This window comes from Arachis hypogaea, chromosome 4, assembly GCF_003086295.3.
Source record: "Arachis hypogaea cultivar Tifrunner chromosome 4, arahy.Tifrunner.gnm2.J5K5, whole genome shotgun sequence".
NCBI lineage: Eukaryota > Viridiplantae > Streptophyta > Magnoliopsida > Fabales > Fabaceae > Arachis > Arachis hypogaea.
The window spans coordinates 127,833,332-127,854,920 of record NC_092039.1 but is presented as its reverse complement, the minus strand read 5'-3'; the positions used below and the strand labels follow the sequence as shown (position 1 = coordinate 127,854,920).

General features: G+C 27.9%; 2 protein-coding genes and 1 long non-coding RNA gene across 4 annotated transcripts; 2 read left to right on the top strand and 1 right to left on the bottom strand.

Annotated features, from left to right (window-relative positions):
- Positions 1-3,948: 3,948 nt before the first annotated feature.
- On the top strand, positions 3,949-4,350 carry LOC112744920 (uncharacterized). Its single transcript, XM_072234636.1, has one exon. It carries the CDS (start codon positions 3,949-3,951, stop codon positions 4,348-4,350), a length of 402 nt encoding a protein of 133 aa, XP_072090737.1.
- Positions 4,351-5,258: 908 nt separating this feature from the next.
- On the bottom strand, positions 5,259-8,008 carry LOC112744919 (uncharacterized). 2 transcript variants are annotated; one of them, XM_072234180.1, is made up of 5 exons: positions 7,667-8,008; positions 7,405-7,528; positions 6,940-7,148; positions 6,707-6,811; positions 5,259-6,598 (listed from the first exon to the last, which is right to left on the bottom strand). In XM_072234180.1, the coding sequence occupies exons 2-5, from the start codon at positions 7,520-7,522 to the stop codon at positions 5,528-5,530; spliced, it is 1,503 nt and encodes a 500-aa protein (XP_072090281.1). In that variant the 5' UTR covers positions 7,523-7,528; positions 7,667-8,008; the 3' UTR covers positions 5,259-5,527. The 2 variants fall into 2 exon arrangements, with proteins under 2 accessions (XP_072090281.1, XP_072090282.1); XM_072234181.1 differs by lacking the exon at positions 7,667-8,008 and having other exon boundaries at positions 7,405-7,655.
- A 228-nt stretch (positions 8,009-8,236) lies between these two features.
- LOC112744921 (uncharacterized) lies at positions 8,237-11,368 on the top strand. Its single transcript, XR_011880664.1, has 2 exons — positions 8,237-8,528; positions 9,060-11,368. It is a non-coding gene; the product is annotated as an uncharacterized lncRNA (long non-coding RNA).
- Positions 11,369-21,589: the final 10,221 nt, after the last annotated feature.

Genomic DNA, 21,589 nt, shown 5'->3' with positions numbered 1-21,589 from the left:
TTAAATTATCAAAAAGAGAGCAGTTACTAATTATATACGACTAATAAATTTTTTTAATTTTTTGTCAATATTTGATCAATTTTAAATATTAAAAATTAAATTGAAAGCTTAATTCCTATATTCTAATCAAATAAAAAATTAGCATAATTAATAAAAAATTAATTAATATTAATAAAAAATATTGAGCTATTAACATTTTTTATTGTGCATAATTAGCATACAATATACTTTTAGAGATGTTACTAGCTAGATAGATACATTTTTAATTACACTTAATAAAATATAAGTTCTATTTTATTTAAATGAAAATAAATTGATATTAAATATTATAAAGATTAGATTTAAACAATAATATATTATTGTGTAATTAAGATATATAATCATTCATCTGTTTTAGCTTAATTAACATTTTTGTATTAGTGAATTCATCACGATATAGTATTAAAACTTTAACAATTTGAAAATTTAGAACTATTAAATGATAGTCTTTATTTGTTAGTTTAAATTTTTTAAATGAGTGAATTTCATTATACAATGTGCAAACAGGCATGGAGCATGATATTGAGAGGACATTCTTTAATTTCATTCAACCGGATCTCCATGCCTTTATTCAAAGAGTATTTGTAAATTTAATTTATTTATTAATTGCTGTCGGTTTGATTTTTGGTTGTTTAATGATAAAAGTTTAGAGAGTAGTTCCTATTTGGTTTGGTTGTGGTTGGTTGCAATTGAAGCAGAATCTTCAAGTTCTGCATGCATGGTTAATTTAGGCTATATGACTTGTTTAGGTGTAATATTTTAAGATTATTTGGACCATACATATTTCATATAGATATGTTTAGAGTTCAATTTTAATGTATGTAATACATATATGTTCGTTTGAAAAACTATAAATAGTTATTATTGTTAATGTTATATAATTGATTCAGATTGTTGCTCTTAGTAATAACAGTTGTTTTTGTTTTTCACTTTTTTATTTATGATACTTTTAAGAATTTTTTTTACTAGTATTTATTTGTTGTGTGTCATTTTCATAACATCTAAATTATTGATAATAATTAAAAATCTTTTAAACATCTTATCGATGGTTAATCCTTCTTTCATAAAAAGATATTTCATATTCCTTTTTAAGCATATTAATCTTTATTTTTTTAACATGTTAGGGTATATTTTTTGAGTAATTTGGAGTTCATCCCAAATTTCTTTTGTTATTTTGTATTTTGACACTTTCTAAAATTCTTCAAAACTAATTGTTTTTGAGTGATTTTTAATTTTAGGATTAAGTAAATCTAAATTAAGGTAAAGTGAGATAATTGGAAATATTGTTTTCTTTTTTTTTTTTTTTTTTGGGTAGATTTTGGGGTCCAACTCAATTAGGAATTAGTTAAACTCTGTTAGATCAGAGTGTGGTTAATTTCCATGCATTTGACCATGTAATAAATTAAACTAACTTGCTTATAAAATTGGGATTTATAATTTATTATGTTAGTTGGATTTGGAAACCAACGTTGTTCATGCCCCTTCATATTATCATGCCCTCGTTCTTCTATTAATATTGAAGAAAACTATCAATTACGTGTTACTAGCTAGAAGAGTAAATAGAAAATTAAATCAGAATGAAAGTAAAGTTATGAGCTAGTCCATCTTTTAATGAGAGTTCACAATTGGATTTGCTACATTAAAAAATAAAAACTACTGCTAATTAATTTGTGCTTCATTCACGTGGAAACATATATAATATAATAATTAATTTGATTCAACAAATTCTTACTTGACCTGTGAATAATGTATGTGATTATTATACCTTTTCAAGTCTTTCATATATGTTTGAAGATATTCCATTATTATATTATGTTCAAAAAAAGTCTAAAATGAAATATCTCTGTACATGACATAACAGGCTAATTAAAGTTATATGCAATATCAATAATGCTTAGTTAGTTAATACGTCGTTGTGTAAGTCGTTATTAATATTGCTACTATTTATTAAATAAAATTGTCCGAGAAAATTAAATATTTTATTTTTCTCTTTTTTTTTTTATTTTAAATATCTATCTAAAATTATATAATATCAATAAACAAACATACTTTTTATGTAATTATTATTCATTCCACACAATTAATTAAATTCCACACAATTAATTAAGAAAAAACAAATAATATAATTTAAAATATCAAACTTTTTTTTTGAAAACAAAGAAACTATTATATTCATTACACTGTAGCTAGTAATAAAAAAAAGGGGACCACTGAAGACACCCATTTTGAAGTCAAATTTCTTGCTATCGTTTTGAAAAGATGCCAAGTCATTAATTCATTTATAACCTATGAAGCTGAGGAAATGAGTATATTATAAGCACCGTTTTTTTATAGATAATATAAAAAGGGGGCGGCTATGGGCTCTCAACTTTCAAGTTTTCAGCATAAATAAACAGAGAATAATTGAAGGCCAAAAGTAACACTAGAATCAAATAATAATAAAAAATAATGCTACGTATACACTAAAATTAATCATCAAATTCAGTCACTAATATAAAATATATATTAAAATATAAATATATATTAAAATTTAATTAAATTATATATATATATTTATATACAAATATATTAGTAACTGATTTTAATATACAAATAATATTTTTAAATAATCAAATACATCAAATAACTAGTTAGCCGTCAAACTTTCTAGATGCAATGATGCGTGCATGTGTTATTTAATTACATATATGTCAAAAATTCGATTCCAGTTATTAATTTCCATGTGCTTAATTAATTATTGCTAACCAAGTCCTTGGATCTCGCATATATATATATAGATAATTTTTTAAAATTCTTAGTACAAGTTGTTGTTATCTCGCATTATTCATCCATATTTATTCCAAAAAAAAACTTATAATTCTTCATTAATATATTTAATAATTCAATATTAAATTAATATATATATTGAAAATATTTACAAAATTCCAAAATCCATGTAGTATATAAATAAGAAAATATTTTCCCAATATCAAAACCTTAGCTTGTAACCCATTACCTACCAAACTCTCTACATCACCCTTGAATTTTTGTTTGACCTTACCCCAATTTCTAAACTTCTCTAATAGTCCAATATTTAATGTAGAATGAATACCTATCCGACCCTGACAATTATCTCGAAAAGACAATGAGACCTCAAGAAAAAAAAAAAACATCCAATCTGACCCTTAATCTTTTTTTTTGGATTGATTAGTCCCTGTGCCAAAAAAATACTATTGACTTTTTTTTTATATAGGAGTCTCATTGTCCTTTTAAGGTAATTGTGAGGGGTTAGATCGGATTTTTTTTTTGTCAAGGACCTCGTTGTCTTTCGAGATAATTGTCGGGGACTGTTTTGGGTTTTAAATTTTTTTTTTTTTTTAGTTTTCCACAGTATCCCCCAACCCGGCAGGTCAAGGACTAATCCGTCGCGATACTGAACTCCATTTAAGGGTTTGCCGCTAGCCAGCAACCCATTGGCCAGCAACAAACCCTTAAATGGAGCTCAGTACCGCGACGGATTAGTCCTTGACCTGCCGGGTTGGGAGATACTGTGGGAAACAAAAAAAAGATACTACCTTACACTAGTTAAAAATGCTATCAATAAATTTTAAAATAAATTGTATTTAGAGACGTTAGCTAGTTTTATTAATAATAATATCATTAGTATTCAAATAAACCAGTTTATTAATGAAGGAAAACTGTAGGAAAAAGCATAATCACGTGCACTGGTCAAACCAACCATAACAGGTCAAACCGTTGATTATTGACTATAATGTATATATTTATGGAGAGAAAGCCAAATCCCTTTAAATCTTATAACGTGTGCATTGCAAAATAATCAAAGCCAAAACAATTTTCACTTCCTTACACATAATAGCTACATTCACTTCTCATTTTTCTCATACAAACTAAACTCCATAACAAAAAAAAATGGAAAATGAGTCTCTATTGTCTAAGCCAACTTATGGTGGCATCAAGAGGTACATGAGGCGGCGGCGCTACCACCGCCTCGACGAAAACGGCGGAACTAAGACGGCGAAGACAGTTTGGTTGACTGGGCCGCCACGGCCGCGGCGGCGTTGGAGGATCAAGGCAATAAGAAGGCTAACATGGGTGGCTATTAGGTCACCATTGAAGATGTGGACAAAGATCAAGAATGCTTACATGAATTTCATGTTGAGTTCCATGAACATTGATAACCCTTTTGGTGAGAAAAGGATTCCAAAGACTCATGCATTGCCAAAGGGTTATTCACGTGAAGAATTTGAAGCTAGGCTCATTTTTGAGATCTCCAAAGCCTTGGTTGCTTCTAATGAACTATACACCAAGTAATTCTTGTCTTATATCTTTTTTTTTTTTAAGAAAATAACATGTCTCTATCTTAATAACGGTTATTTCAAGAAAATTGGTATATCCAAAATTGTGATTCATGTTGTGTGATATACTAATTTTGTCAAATTGATTCCTCGGAAAATGTAGAGGATATAATTAGACTTATTCATATGTTGAGAATTTTATTGATATAGATGTTCATAAGTTGTACAAGAACTCATTTACTTCATTTATTTATGAGTCTCTTTGCTATTCATCTCTCTTCGGGGGTTAAAGAGAAATTATGTATTGTTATAGAGAAGAGAAATATATATATATATGGATACATTTGCAGAATTCAGGTAACCATTTGATCGAATTTCAGCAGAAATCCCACATAAAATTAAATTATAATTGTTAATATAATGTTAAAAAGAAAATAAAAATGCTACTTAAGGTATGAGAAATTCAGAGTTGGGCAGACACTCAAGTCTCAACGCCCTATAACATTATAATTAGAAAAAGTGATATGTTAACAATATTAATCTTAATATATGTTAGCAATGTTAAATAAAAAGTCAAAATTTTGAAGTCAATGCTTCGAAACATGATTGTATATATATATGTTTGGTAGATATCTTAATCTTAAGAGAAAAGGACAAACAGATTCTTGATATTTTAATTCGCAGACATTTTAAGTTTTCGAAGATTTGAAAATACATTTATGTTCAGATTTTGAAAAGATCAATAACTTAAATGTATTTTTAAATTCTCAGAAACTTAAATGTCCACGGACCAAAAAGTCACGGTTCGATTTGCCCTTTTCTCTAATCTTAATATATAAGAGATGCCATCCAAGTCAATAAAACTTTAGGCTGATAGAGGCTTCTTGTCAACAATCCACATATTATGGATTTTCAAGAAACAGCTTTGATTTTCAACTAAAACAGCTATATTTTTCTCATAATAAACACTGTTACAAGAAAGTGTAAATGTGCTTGGTCAATGTATATGTATTGAACAAGATTATAAGCAATTAAGCATCGAGCAAAACACTTTAAGACCCCAACCTGAATTTACTCCAAAACGCTCAAAAGGTAATCTATCTGCACAGGTCTATGACTTCCTCTTTTTCTTTCACTTGAAAGACTATGTTCTTTTCTACTAACTTCACTAAGTACTAAGTAGTGTTAATGTGTTATGATACCTTCCATAAATCATTGCAAATGAACCTCTCTAGTCCTTGTCTTGCCAAGAAAAACTTTCTCTTAGCTTCAATATATATTGAAATAGATTTTGCATATACACAATATGGGCAGAAAAAGTCCCCTTCTGCATCAAAATGAGGAGATGTTGACAGACAGCTTGCATGAATCATGGTTGAACAAGTGGTTGTTCTACAAACCAGCAATTTACCATCTTTTTTGCACCTCATACAACCATTGGTTTCTTTCAGACTAGAACTTTCTGAGATATCATTATCAGATCCCATTGTTTCATCACTTGATACCTCTATCACACAACCATTAACAGTATGTTCCACAGCTTTGTCATCAGTAGCATTTGGTTCTCTCACTTGAGGAACTTCCGTTCTTTTAGACTTTGACTCGCTAATTACATTTGGAACTTCATGAGCAGTATCATTTTCATTTCCATGAAGGATTCCAGTTGCAGGCAAAGCTTTCGTTGGAATAGGTTCATCTTCCTGTTCCAGATTGCATTCATCTCCAGATTTATGCTGAAGAGTCATTGTAGCACTAAAGGGAATTTGTGGCTCATGATGAAGGACCTCATTGTGGCTTCTGGAGTCTAATTGCTTGGAAGCAAACCACCTATCATACCTACCCACTCCATGAGAGATTGGCTTCTCTTTGTTGGACTCAACATTTAAAGATTCATTATGTCTAATCTTCTTTGCACTTCCTTGGCAAACATGCCATTCACTGATATCAACTTGCTTTCCTTGTTGGCATTCTGTCATATGCTCATTACCATTAACTGACTCAACCTGGTTCCTCTTGCAACGTTTAATCTTTTCAAGTAACTCTTTCCATTGTTTAGTCACTTTTTCTAACATTGTAGATATTGAGTTCTCTTTTACTTCCTTGTCTGCATGATAAGTGCTGTTCCCATTATCTTTTTTCGAAAGATCACGATGTGCATTGTCATTGAGATGCACTTGACAACCCCCATTCTGAGGTTGCAATCGCCCAGTTTCTCTTAAACAATCAGCATTTGGATGAGTACCATCAAGGATTGATTCTTTCAGCTATTTAACACGGCAAAGGAGACAACAACCAAGAAGAATCGTTAAAATGCATTAAATTCATCAAGAATACATTCTTGTGTTCCTAAGAGAATAAGTAACTTGAATCACCTGCACTAAGTCACATTTGAGAACAGCTCTTTTATGCAAAATAAACTGGGAAACATCCCATTTCAAAAGCTTAACTCGATCTTTTATTAGATTTGATACTGGTACCTGATATATTTTCCCAACAAAAAAAAGGCCAAACAAATTATGTATCTAAAGTAGCAGAATAATAAACCTATCATCAGAAAACATATCCAAGAAAAAAAAAATGAAACTGAGTAACCAAATATTTTAACCTCGCCCACTATCTGTCGAAGGACATCTTCACAAGTTGTCGAAAAAGCAAACCGAACTCTCGAATCCAGGCTAGTTGCAGCAGCATCATCACAATCAACTCTATGAGCCGAATCAGGATCAAACATTGCCTCCAAACATCTCAGGGAAATCAATTCCCTTGTCTTTTCACAGAAACCATCTTCCGCAACAAGGGCTACATCAACCAAACCTGGCAAGAAGTAAAAGGAAAGAAACCGAATCACGGAAATTAAATCTGGTTGCTTCATTCGTTATAATCAAAATAAAAACATCTTTTCATTTTGTTTCCAACTTCCATTTTCATTATTGTATTGGCAAAACTTTAAAAGCAGTGTACACAACAACAATAAAAACAGTGTCATTTCAATTACATCACCGTCATGCCGAAGAAACATATCAAGTGAAAACCTAGAAAAAAAAATTAAGCTTAAAATATCTACACATACTCTGTAAAGTAGTCACGTCCATTTCCTTGCAGCTTGCAACATGTTGAATGGACCAAAGCCATGGAAGTGAAGCGACAGATTCAGAATCGCAACGATTATCCAAGCGTAACCAAGCCATTTCAAACTGCAGAAGAAAAAAAAAAGAAACCCTAACGCAACAGAAACATAATTTTTAAGGAAGCACAATTTCGAATGAAGTTCAGAGTTCCGAGCCCTAGAAGAAGCTATGAAAGCAAGAGTTTGGTGAGAGAGAAAATGGTACCTGGAAATGAAGAAATGTGGAAAGCGTGCGGTGGAACTGTTGGTTGCAATGTTAAGAAGAAGCAGAAGAAGAATTTTGGCGCCAGTTTCTCCCACTCACTCCATCGATGATTGCTTTGCTTCCTTCTTCAGCAATGCTTTCCAATTTGAATTTCGAAGATAACATTCGAGTGTTTCTTCTTCTTCTTTTTTTTTTTTTAACTCTTGATGGGCTTCTTAAAGAGAAAGGGCCCATGAGTCGTGAAACAGAAGGCCCAATTTATTATTCGATCCGTGCAGGCCTTATGGCCCAATAAAAAAGGAATCATTTTTGAAGATAAGACCGACAAAACAAGAAGGGCACAGCTTTCTAGCAATAAAGAAATGGTAAAGATATCACACAAGTGGCAGGCAGCTATTATTTGGTCCCTACTCCCTAGGCCACTATTATGAATGGTTCATAATTCTTTAATACAATTTCCACCAACTTTAGTCCTTTGTGGTGTGATATTTTTTCCTAAATACATAATAAAATTATAAAGAATCTATATATTTTTTATTTTTTACTTAAGTATTATTGAGGGGACCAAGGTGGAGTGGCTAACTATGGTCTTTAGGGTTTATAAAATAGGAGCAAGTGAAGAGAGGTTAGTTGTGAAGTGAAACCAAGCAAGAATTGAGGGAGGTGGGAATGGGAGATTGGAGCTAGCAGAAGTTGTAGGAGTGGGTTGGTTGGGAAGAAATCAAAACCTTATAATATGTATATGTTATGGTTTTTATTTTTTCCCAATTCCACCCATTCCTATTATTTCTATTGGTTCCTCCCTTTCCTTTCTTCTCTACATCACATCTCTGACTACAGCTAACTTCACCACTTTAATAGAGTACTTTGATTTGATTTGATTTGATTCCCCCTTTGTGTTCATCAACATTATTATTACAAAAATATGTCTAGATTTTCATTTTCTAACTTCAAGCCCTTAAGATTCTGTGTCTGTTTTGTATTTTGCTATTTTTATTATTTTCTCAAAGGAAGCTTTGTTATTAGACCTTCTATTAAAATGTTATGGTGCTAGATATACTATTTATTTGTTGCAAGTTCAAGATCTAAGGCTTGTTTGTTTGGAAGTCTTGGATCTAATTACTGTCTTAAGTGTTTGTTGGTTTCAAGTGGTGTGCAATTTTTTTTATCATGTTTTTTTTTTTTTTATCAAAGATAAGAGACTCGAACCCGTAATTTTTTAATTGAATATGAAAAAACTATGTCATTTGAGCTATAATTCATTCACAATTCTTTTTATCATGTTAGATCTGGGTTTAATTGTTTATTTTATTACAAATTGGTTGATGAATATATAGTGAATTTTTAGCTTAATGATTTATGATTATATGAAATTGTTTTGTTTTTGGTGCAGAGAATTTTGGTACATATATAGCTGGCTTCCTCATCAAGTTTGATGTGCACTACTGCCTTAAAATTATGAACTAAAATCTTCACTATACGGACCTAGATAGCTGAAACAGATCTTGACCTACACGGAATAATATATTTAGAATTTTAGATTTAAAAAAAAATTACATGCACAAAAAAAATAATTATCATATTAATTATTATATATTTATGTATATTTACTTGTATTGTTTTCCATATTTTATAAAAGTTGTTAATTTGATTTTTTTTTTGTATTTTTAAATCAGAATTATTGAATATATTGTGCCTTATAATTTGACTTACAAAATAAAAATATAATTTCTGTTTTTTTTGGACAGGACAGGAAATATAATTTCTGTTTAACAATTAATACTTTAACTAATTAGGATATTGGGCCTAAAAGTTATTCCACATATAAGGTTTCTGTCCGAAGTCCAGGAGACCAAAGATTTTTTTTCTTTGAGAACTTCAGACTTCAGTCCAAACATTTTAACACACCTTTCAAAAGCAATTCATTAAGTGAAAGCTTCAAGTTAAAAACACAAACTAATTCTATACCAAAAACATATTTCACAACCAAAAAAATATAATTAAATCAATTTAAGTTGGTTTAAGTTTAAGTGTTTAATTTACTCATAACAAATGTGGAGTTTTTGAATCTTAGTTTAAATTTATGACAAATTAGTCATTAATCTACTAGAGATAAAAAAAATAATTAAAAATTTTTACTTTTAAGTTTTAATTAATAAAATTGATAATGTTAATTTCAGTTAAAAAAAAAGCATTATAATAGTTAAAAAAAGACACTTTATTATAAAAAAAATTTAGTTAATCAATATTTTTTATTTTTATATTATATTTAAATCAACACTAATGGATACATACTCTTTTTTTTATATTATATTTTTGGTACGTAATCATATATGGGCAAACAAATACGATCATAAGAAAAAAAATCAAAAGAGAGAAAGTGGATTCCAATTGCCAAAGAATTAATACTAGTGGATTAATTTTTTATTTATTAAATATATGTAATTATAATAAATATGAAATTAGTAAAAATGATTGTAATGCATGTTAAGTATTTTGTTTGTCTAATGAATAGTTTTCTATTCAAATTTTAAAAACAGGAACAAAATTTTCGATAGTTAAATGGATTTTTACTAACAAAACTAAAAGGATCCTAAAAAATTATTTGAAATTTTTAAAATATCCTTTAATATGACCTAACTCTAATTTCTTTTTTTTTTATGCCATTACTCTCCCAATTTTAAACTCTACTACTATTTTCATCCCTAACTACCACTATCACCATCACTATCATTGTCATCACTATTTCTACTACCCTCAGGTCGGTTCCAACCTTCATCTATTAGTTTGAAACTTCACTCCATCAAGAAACACTCAGTTTAGCCAACTTAAGCACATGCCAGAGTTTGAATTCATAAAATCTAGAGACCAGAGTTAGAGTTCACAACCTCAATTGGTGTAACAATGGTGGAGATATCCCATTTTTCATTAAACACAGTGTCCGCAGAAGAAGAAGCTCCGCAGTCTCAGATGCAGGAATCTATTCCCGACCATAAAATCATACGAACAACCAAACCCAACTTCAAGCGCCTCGTCCTCAACCTCACAGTTCTCTTCTCATTCATGCTAGGTTTTTTGTTCTTATGAAAAATCCATCAAAATCTACCGCACTCCACTCCCCTTCGACCGAATCGAAATCTTCTCATTGCAATTGGAGTCCAATCCCTTACTTCCCCTGCTGATTTCGAGTCATATTCGTCGGCGTCAAGACTTGTCGGATCCTGGCAACGAATATGGGAGTCAACAGCGAAGCGGCAGAGAGAACCCCGGCGCGGTAGAGAGGGCAGTTTGTGTGGTAACGAAGCCAATCATCGATGCAATCAACATGGAAGGTTTGTGAGTAAAGAGGCAAAGTTCGAACGTAATCATCGTCTTCGAATTCGAAGCAGCAAATGGCACAGTCGCGACGTGAAGATGAACAGCAAGAAGTGTCGTTGAGTTCGCTGGTGTATAGGGCAGCTTAAAGGGAGAAAGGAATAGTTTTGATGGTGATGACGTTAGTAGTGGTGGTGGTTGGAGACGAGAGTAGTGGTGAGGAAGAATTTGAGTGAAAATGATAGTATGGAGTAAAAAGAGATATTAGAGTTAGGTTATATTGGAGAGTATTTTAGGAATTTCAAATATTTTTTTAGGGTTCCGATAATTTTGTTAGCAAAAGTCCATCTTTCATGAATAAAAAAGATAATTTTACTTATTCGTAAATAGATTTATCAATATTCTAAACTTTCATGGATAAAAATAATAGTTTACTCATAATAATATCTTTTACGTTAACAAGGTTGGGTGGCTAATAATATAGTATTAGCTAGAACTTTAAAAGTTAGTATGACCAATATTATTAATGGCACAATAAAGGTAGAGAGCAAGCTCGACAAAATAAAAAGTTAAAAACTCTCTTCTTTTCTTTTGTTTCCTTTTTTTTTTTTTTAACTATTTAACAGCAAAATTATTATATTAATATGTAAATACGAAAAACAAAAGGTTAAATAAGTGTATTAGCGTGATAGTGAGTATTTGATTCTTGTCATATAACCATCATTAATAAAAGAGAAAAAAAATAGATCCTAATTTTTTAATTTATACATAAATCTCTAATTAAGTAAAAATATAAATTAAAAATATTTATAACTTTCTAAAATACAAAATATTTAGATTTTTGTGTTCAAAATATATAATGACAAATCAATTTTTTAAAAAGCCTTAGATATCTCGTAATTTAAAAAGTGATGGACGTTTTTATATTTTTAATTAATAAAAAATTTATTTGTCTTTAAAATAAAAAATCAAGAACTTATTATTTGTTTCATCTAATTAAAAAGAAAAAACTATTCAATAACAATATAATTCTATGATATCGGCTCCTCTATCTCCATGTCATTTTAAATCATGTCATTCTAGATCCGTCTAGGATCAACCCTAATCTATCCTAAGTAATTTAATAATTAATACTAGACAAATGAAAAAGTTAGTCTTGAATTATGATCACGTGATTAAGATTTAAGACCTTAAAAAAATAATAAATAAATTTTTTGTTATGACGATATTCTTTTATCTTATAAATTAAAGATTAATTTGTCACATATTAAAATTTTATTAAAAAATTTATTATTAATCAATAAATAACTACATATATAAGACAAAATTTAAACTTTTAATATTTATTTAAAAAGTTAACAACTGCACCAATTCAAATGGGTAAGTATCTAATAAAGCTAATTATATATTCTTGTGAGTGATCCGATACCCACAAAATTGAAGTCAAATGCAATGTTCTAACAAGCATGCACTAATAATGTCTCTTCGATCATAGAATTGAAAAGAACAACAAATTGGGACCAGCTGAAGCATATCACGCGGTCTAAGACTATGAGCCATCAAGATTATTATTTTATTCTATTCTTATTAAAATTAAATAATGATAATAAAAGATGAAGACTATATTGTCCTCTTATCCTTCCCTAATGGGAAATGAACAAATGAACATCGTTTTCTCTGAACAAAAGCTATTCTCCAAAATGGGATGAGTCTAGGTATTGCCTCCCATACTTAATTATTTTCTGACAGATACCAATTTAGCCAGCTGTATGAATCTAATATTTTTCTTTAATCTGTACCCTAAGATCTATTTGTTTTACCATATTTTTGTTAATGTAATGTACATCTTTCGTTTTTATAAAAAGTTTTACATCAAGTATTTAAGTAAGTTAAGGACTCAATAAAACATTATTGAAGGCGATATTATTTATGTGAACATTAGCGTTTGGAAAAGTATAAGGTACCAACATATTATTTGCTAACTTATTGTTAATAATAATTAATTATTATATTTTAAACATATATATAAAGAAACACGTCCAGAAAATATATCTATAAAGACACTTTTACTAAAAATAGCCATAAAAAAGACATTTTTATTAGACATATCTATAAAAACACTTCCATTAAACACAATTATAAATAAGAATTGGCAGAAATTGATAGAAATAATGCTGATAACGTAGCAAAATTATTAGGGTTTTTATCATATATACATGCAAAAGTCTGCTATGGCATATTAGTGTTTGTATCCTTTGACCGTTTGAAACTATATGAATTGCCACAAAATAAATGTATAATATCAAATTAAAAACGAGGTTAGAAAACTTTGATTTGGTTTCTCTTAAATAAATTATAAATACTTCTCCATCTATCTAATTAGTAATTACATTACATACATATACTTGAGCTATAATACTAAAAAAAATGTCAAAATTTGACTTATTTGAATTCTGATTATTTTTAACTAATTATTTTTGTTATTAAATATTTATGATATTCGAGTAGTCTAGCTAGCTCTAACTAATGCAACATAAGTCAAAGAATTGAATAAATACTTTGTTCTGGAATAATGTAAAGTGTAACACTTTATATCAAGTGGATATTGAAAGAGGGGGCAAAAGAAAATAATCAGCAAAGAAAGACAAGCACATTGTGTTTGTATTATTTATTTATATACTTTAAAATGCACAGGCTTTTTTCTCTAAAATTTGTGTATATTTATTGGATTTTGTCATTTTCTTATTAAATTTACTTTTATATAAAAAAAAATAAGAATCAAAAGAGTGATGCAAATAATAGAACTTACAAATGTATGATGAAAATTGGGAATAAAAAAGAAAAGAAAAAAAAAATAGGGAATGGAATGGTGACAGGTGGAAGGAAGATCATCATTTTTATTTTTAGTCACTGCCGACCACCCCATGTGTGGCTAAAAATTTTTATTATAGAAAATAAATGTATGTCATTCAATTATGTTGGTGGTGTATGTAATTTTATTTTGATATGGGAATAAGTAATAGCAGGTCAGATTACTTTGTAAGTTAGATTTTCAAAATTTTGTTAATATCAAATCGGAGGTCCAATTTGTTTGTTGTGGATTTTTTTTAAAAAATTCATAAATCAAAGGGTCAGTTTTTTGCTTTTAATAAATTGCATGGTCCGATTTTTATCACAAAAAAAATCGAAAGGTCCGATTTCATATTTTAAATAAAAAAGTTACACATTTGAGAATAACACCTTTATTACCTATAATCCTAAAAAATATCATTTCTACTCTAATATCAAAAATAATTTGCGTCCATGTATAGCATTTTTCCTTTATGCAAGGGTTATTTATAGGCAATATAATATTCGAATTCTGAAATTTATTTAAACGAACGAATGAATTGAGTACTCGACTAATATATATTATCTACACATATATAAGTAGCCAATAAAATTTACATAATAACCCATAATAATGCATGTGTCGATGTTTCTTTGGCCGCTTTCTAGCTCTTCTATGTATATTATTGCAGAGTGAATAATTGTTACAAAGAAGTCACTGGCTAGGTCTAGGTGGTCATTAAGAAACGGAGCATATAAAAGAAAAATAATCAATTCATAATTTTTATGTCTTCATCTTTTATCAGTTAAATAATTAAGCAATGGGTGAAAATAGCTAGAAAAACTTAATTCCTTGGTAAGAAATTAAATTATGAGTGCAATGAACTGGTTAGATGATTGCATCCGAAAAAATTCTTATTATTATATAATTAATTTAATTGGGTAGAGATGATCATAAGTTTTTCCAATATTAAATTAATTAAGCAGGGAAAGTGGGATATGTATGTATTCTTCATTGATATGATGCTTGTACCACTGTGCACATAGATTCCACTTAGCTTAGCTTACTTCATCATCCATAACCCTGGCTAGCTATTAATAGCTTTAATGTCACTTGCATTGGCTCTTTGTGAATTGGACAATACTGTGCAACAGAATTTCTTTACATTAAAGGACTACCATACATATATGTTAATAGAATAATATTACATATTTAAGTATTTTTATTAATTAAATTTAATTAAGTTGATTTAATATCAATAAAAATTAATTATAATTAGTAATTTTTAAAATTTTATTATTTAATTTTATTAAATTTAATTTATAAAAAAAATTTAAATATATGATATTATTTGAGATATACTTTTGCAGAATCTCACATAGATTGACCAGAGTTTTTTTTATCAATATTTTTTTTTTAATTTTATCTAGATTGACATGATTTTAATATGTGGTTGTGGTTGTTGACACTTTTGTTATAATCCCATCCAACCACCACTAGTTCACAAAATTTGTTTTACTCATATTCATGTAAATTGATTATAATTTAATTATATCATAATAATAAATTCGACTAGTTTTTGGATTTTTTTTATATATTAATATCAAAACACACTCAAATTAACTAATTTAAAAGAATTATTTTAAAACAATACAAATAAAATGGCCTAAAAGAAGTCTTAAGGAGCTTTTGTAGCTTAAAGGTTCTAAATATCAAAGTAATTTGATTAAGTTGTGTGAGCATATTATTTATTATCATCATTTGTCCTGATAAATTTACAGTTTCCTTACTTGAGAAAGAAAAATAGTGTTCATGTACTAAAAGTTATCACTAAAATGTATCAGTACCTCTTTTGATATTTGTGAGAAATAGAATATATCTTTTTTAACTTGATCAATGATCATATATTTAATAAAAACAATAAAGGTCTCATTAACTTTATCTCGTCTTACTTTGAGTACATTCTGTAAAATTAGCTTTGTTTAATTCAAACATGTTAGTTAATTGCATTGACATGTAATTGTAGTTAAATGATTATTAAAGTATAAGTGTATAACTAAGGATATCACTAGTAAACAAAAGAGTGTGAATACAACAAATTGAAAGCTGCATTGGTTTTTCATATAAATATTTTTATAATAAAATATTCTTTTTGTAATTAATTAAGAACGTGCATGTCTGTCTTTATTTATATACAAATAATTCTCATTTAATTTATGTATTAAAATATTTAAAAGGAGAACGAACAAAAAAAATTGAAAGAAAATAAAAAATAATTGATCATATAATTAATTAATTTTTTGTCCTATAAATAGAATGGTATAGGGACATCTTCCCTTATCAATATTCAATAGCTCTTTAAGTCTATCCTATTTATAAGGAAAGAACTATATATCTCTTAACTACTACTTTCTCTTATATTTATTTGTTAGGAAGTTCAAAAGCAAATTGATTCAAATTCAATTGCTTCAATTGTCTTAAATTTGGTTTTAATTTATCTGTTATACATTATATTCATTATTCATCATACTGTATTTACTGTTATGCATTATAGTCATCATTAACTGTCATGTATGAGGAGAGGAGGTATTTAGGCGTGTTGTTGACAGAAGATAGAGAGCACAGATGATGACATGCATAAAATTAGAATGAATATGGCATTTTACTCATTTGTGCTCTCTATTCTTCTGTCATCACCCTTAACTTTGGTCTCTGTACTCATATTATATATTAGTTATTATGAACATGTCATAAAAGTAAGAATTTAATAAATATAACTGGTTTCTGGTTTCAACACGGTGTATATAGATCTATTTATGCAATTTATGCTTTTAACCTTTGCCACTTCATTAATACCAATAATTGTTAGTATATTTAAAAATTCTACTTAAATTATTATAGATCTGAGAACTATATTGTATTATCTTAATTATCTTGTATTATTATTATTATGTCATCATCACTGCTACTTTAGTTTGTGTAAGTATTTAATTGATTATATTTTTTAGATTAACAACGGTTCTCATTAGATAATTAATCTCGATTATTATACATCATTCTTATTTTTTTTGCAGAAATAAATAGAGTTATTATTCCCTTCATCAATATAATGGTCTGGTTACTGCTGTCGTTTTTTATGGTGATGACATGATGCAGTTACAGTCTTATTTCTGGAAGCAGCTTTATTCAAGAAGACATTTATATCTATGAAATTAAAGAGTGCAGTTTGATATGTTTACTAGTCAAATGAATATGGCTGTCTTTAATTTGTATCTAGATGCACATGTATTTAGATGAATTTATTCAGACCAGATTATACCTTTATGACTTATAAGTATATATTCTTAACGATAACTATAATTATTTTTTTTATTTATTTATTATGTTTTCATTCCACCACTATTCAGTATATAATATAAATTAATTCTGTAGAATTAGTTCTGATACAATTAGTTTTGTTTGAATTAAGTTTGATATAATATAAATAATATTTTATTATACATAAAATTAGTTCTGATATAATTGAATTAGTTTGAATTGAGTTTGATATAATATAATAATTCTTTGACAATTATTCTCAAAAAACACATGTAATGATGATGTTGTATTAATTTAGATCTATATCTATCTTTAAGTACTCATCATATACTCACTGTTTTTCATACATGTTAAAATTTTTCTGCGTCTCTGAATTATAAACTATACAAAAGATTTGCACTACCTGCTCTGATCTCTTGACAAAATAGTGTAGCAGGATGTTTGTAGCGTAATGCACAGTGAAGATTAAAAAGATTTTCATTGTCAGCTCTATTTTCCACGAAAATGGTGTATGCAAATTCTGGTCCCCCTCATAGCTCGTCAATAATGCATGCTAGCTAGGGTCGCAAACGACAAAACAATGAATTGCTTACCATCATTTTCTCTGTAAATATACCAAATACGCCAAATACATAACGATAACAGTAAGTCAAAAATGATGAGTCTAATGTATTGAATTTGTCACGGTTGATTTGCAAGAATCATGTAGCAATTAATTTATTTTTGCCAAAGGTTAAAACAAATCCAAACTACAAATGTTATTGTTTTAAAAGCAGTATTGAGCTACATCTTTCTGAATTTTAACTCTAACTACATTTCTAAGGTTCAAAATATAAATTCTGTAAAATTTGAACAATATTTTGTGTGTAATTAAGCTATGTTATGTTAGGTGATAATGAGCATAAACTTAGTAAAAAAATAAGGATGTTTAGATGGATAAGATGTCAAATATATATATATAGTGAACATAGTAGGAAAAGAGAATACAAGAGAGAAAATTTGAAATTTTGAGTAACTCCTAATGTTAAAAAATCGTCAAATATATATGGCTTTAGATAGTTTAGACCTGCAAAAAAAAAAAAGATTAGTAGAATATTGGTTTAAAAAGATAGCTCAGATGAAAAATAGACAAGTGACAAAAAGTGGCAGAAGACCTAGTGACATAATGCTTGTTGTTTTCAAGAAAAGTATATTTTTGGTGATCAACTATAAAATTAAATCACTTGGTTGAGTTGTGTGTCCTAATAAAAAAAATAAAAAAAATATTTATCTAGCAATTCATATCACGCATTGGCGTATTCAATTTTATTTGTAGAGTTCTTAAAATGAGATAATAAATACTATATATTATTAATTATCTAAAATATTTTATATATTTAAAAAATAAAAAAAAAGTAAATTCATATTTTTAATATGAATATAATTTTAAAATATTATAATTTACTTAAAAAAGACATATGTTATGTATATGTTATATTTCTGTGTTTAACAAAAATTTAAAATTAATATATATTTTACTTAAAAAGTAAAATATTTGTTATTGGGTCTAGAACGAAAAAATGGTAGAAAATTAGGTTAAAAAAAAAAACACAAAACAAAAAATAAGATATTTGTGTTGTTTGAACTTGGGCAAGCCCATAATGGTCCAACTTTAGTTCAAGTTTGTATTGGATCCAACTAGAGATGTCTTTTTTAGCTTATCATATGCACATGAGGCTTAGTTCAAGTGGTAATTATAGTGCTTCTTAATACAATGCATTTAGGTTTGAAATTTAGCAAGGTTAAATAGTGAATGGAAATACTGCTAGTAAATGTGTAGTGTGAATGAATTTGTGAAGGTGTAATGTTTAAAATGAAGAGTTATCCAATTCTTTTGATAAAACAAAAATAACTTATCAAATTAATTATACATTTATACATTTTAAAATATGATAAATTGTAGCTAGACTTTAACTTAACTTTTTTTTTAATCAAAAATAGAGAAATTCGAACTTGCGACTTCTTAGATGAGTACTTTAACTTAATTTAGTAGCACATTTTGATGCCTCTAAATATTAAAAATATTACGTGTGTGAGTGTGTAGTGTGTAAATTTAAAATATTATAATATTTAAGAATATGATTAAGAACGGTCCAGTTCATTTGACAAAAAAACATAAATTATTTGACTGAAAATTTTAAAAAGATTATAATAAAATGTTTATATCTTTAATATTTTAATAAACTTTAAAAATGAAAAAGACAAATAATTTGAAAACAATAAAATAATCTTCTTGTATTGGCTTCTCCTTAATATACCTATGTGGGAACCTAATAAGGTCAATAAAAACAACAAATCTTGCTACACATTTATTTATTTATTTATTTATTTATTTATTTATTTACAACTAAGTCTAACAAAAATTAGTTTCATTAGTAATAGTATATTTATATGCTCCATTTTTTTATTAACATGAACATTCGTATCTATATGCTCCAACTTTTCACTAACATGAACATTCGTATTCTGGGTTCCTCCTCCTCCTCTAGTGTTGTATGCATTTTTTTTTCTTTTTTCCCTCTTCTTCTTAGTATTTTTATAGCATTATTTATTTTATCTTTTTTGTTTGATTTTTTTTGTTTTTATTTTTGTTAAAAGGGTAAAACAAACAAAAATTCTAAGAATGTGAAATAAGAAGAAGATGAATAAGAAAAGAAGAAGATGATGATGACAACGAAAAAAAAAAACGAAAGGAAATTTTGAGTTATGTAAAATTTATGAGAAAATAACACTGAAAATTTTTAATCGTGACATACAGGTTGTAGTTAATAAGAGGATAAAATAAGAAGAAGAAGAAGAAAAGGAAGAAGAGGAATGAAAATTTTGAATTGTGTAGGATTTATTAAAAAAATAGCATCGAAATTTTTTAACCGTGACACAAAAATTTTTTATTTTGACACCAAAATTTTTTAATTGACATAGAAATTTTTTAACTGTGTCATTTCTAACTAAATGATGTACTTTTTCTTATCATTGAATTAATTGTGTGGTATTAAATTCATATATAAGAGGTTTAGCCATTTCTATATTATTTACAATAAATTGATGTATTTTTTTGGTTCTAAAACATATTTGAATATTTTATTGGTAGAGTGAGTTAAGGTTTTAGACTTGTGAATCTTTAAAGATTTTTTGTGGCATTTACCAATAATTTCTATGTCAATTCTAACTAAATGATGTGTTTTGTTATCATTTTATTGATTGTGTGGTATTAAACTGAAGATGAAGAAGAAGAAAAAAATAAGATGATGAGTTTTGTGTTGTGTACAATTTATCAAAAAATAGCATTGAAATTTTTTAATCATGACACAATAAATTTTTTAATTTTAACACCAAAATTTTGCAACTGTGATACAGGTTCTTGTTAAAAAAGTGAAACAAAACTTATGAGGATGTGATGCAAGGAGGACTAGGGAGAGGAGAAAGAAGAGTTTTGAACTATGTAAAATTTATCAGAAAAATAACAATACAATTTTTTAATTGTGACACAATTTTTTATTTTGATACCAAAATTTTTTTACAGTAACATAAAAATATAATATATTTTTTTCATCGTTAAACTAATTACGGTGTGATATTTAACTAAAAAAAGAAAAAAAAACTAATAATAATGGTTGTGGTGGTAATAATAATTATGAAAGAAAAAAAAAAATTAAAGCCACTCCCACTAAATTAGTTAAAGAGGAGTGCTAGAGGGTTAACAAATTTTGTGATTTATAGCCACTAATTAGTTATTATTAGTGTTTTTAATGGTGTAAAATTATATTTAATGATATAAAACTATTCATTTTTCTTTTACTGATTAAGTGTCGAACTAAATTTTAATAAAAATACTAACCTCTAAACTTTTTCTTAATTAAATAATACACTTAAGACACTATATCTATATGACATTATAAACCCTTAACCCATATAGGCTAGCATCAATCAAACTAATGCATTATTATGAGCCTGTTCTTCCCAATTTGTGAAAGCTGTTATGAAAGAAAGTATAATTGCTCGAAGTGCAGACCCTGTTAGTATTCCAATCCAGAGGCCTTTACCATCAAATGTTAGAACAAAACCTAACAAGATAGCAACTGGGATTCCAACAACATAGTAGGCTCCAAGATTTATACATGCCCCTATCTTTTGCCATCCATTCCCGAAGAATGATAGGGGCCAGCAATTTTTGTGATTTGTAGCCATCAAATAGCCATCAATGATAATTTTAATGGTGTGAGATTGGTGTGAGATTTCATCCGATAACTCACTTTTCTTTGCTGGTTACGTATTGGCCAGAATTTAACAAAGTTGCTGGCCCCTAGACTTTTCTTATAAAAAATATGATCATTATAGATCAAATAAAGTGTATAACATACATATACATATTCTTTAAAAAGTTTTCTTATATGCTCTATGGACAAGAGGTTTCTCTAATT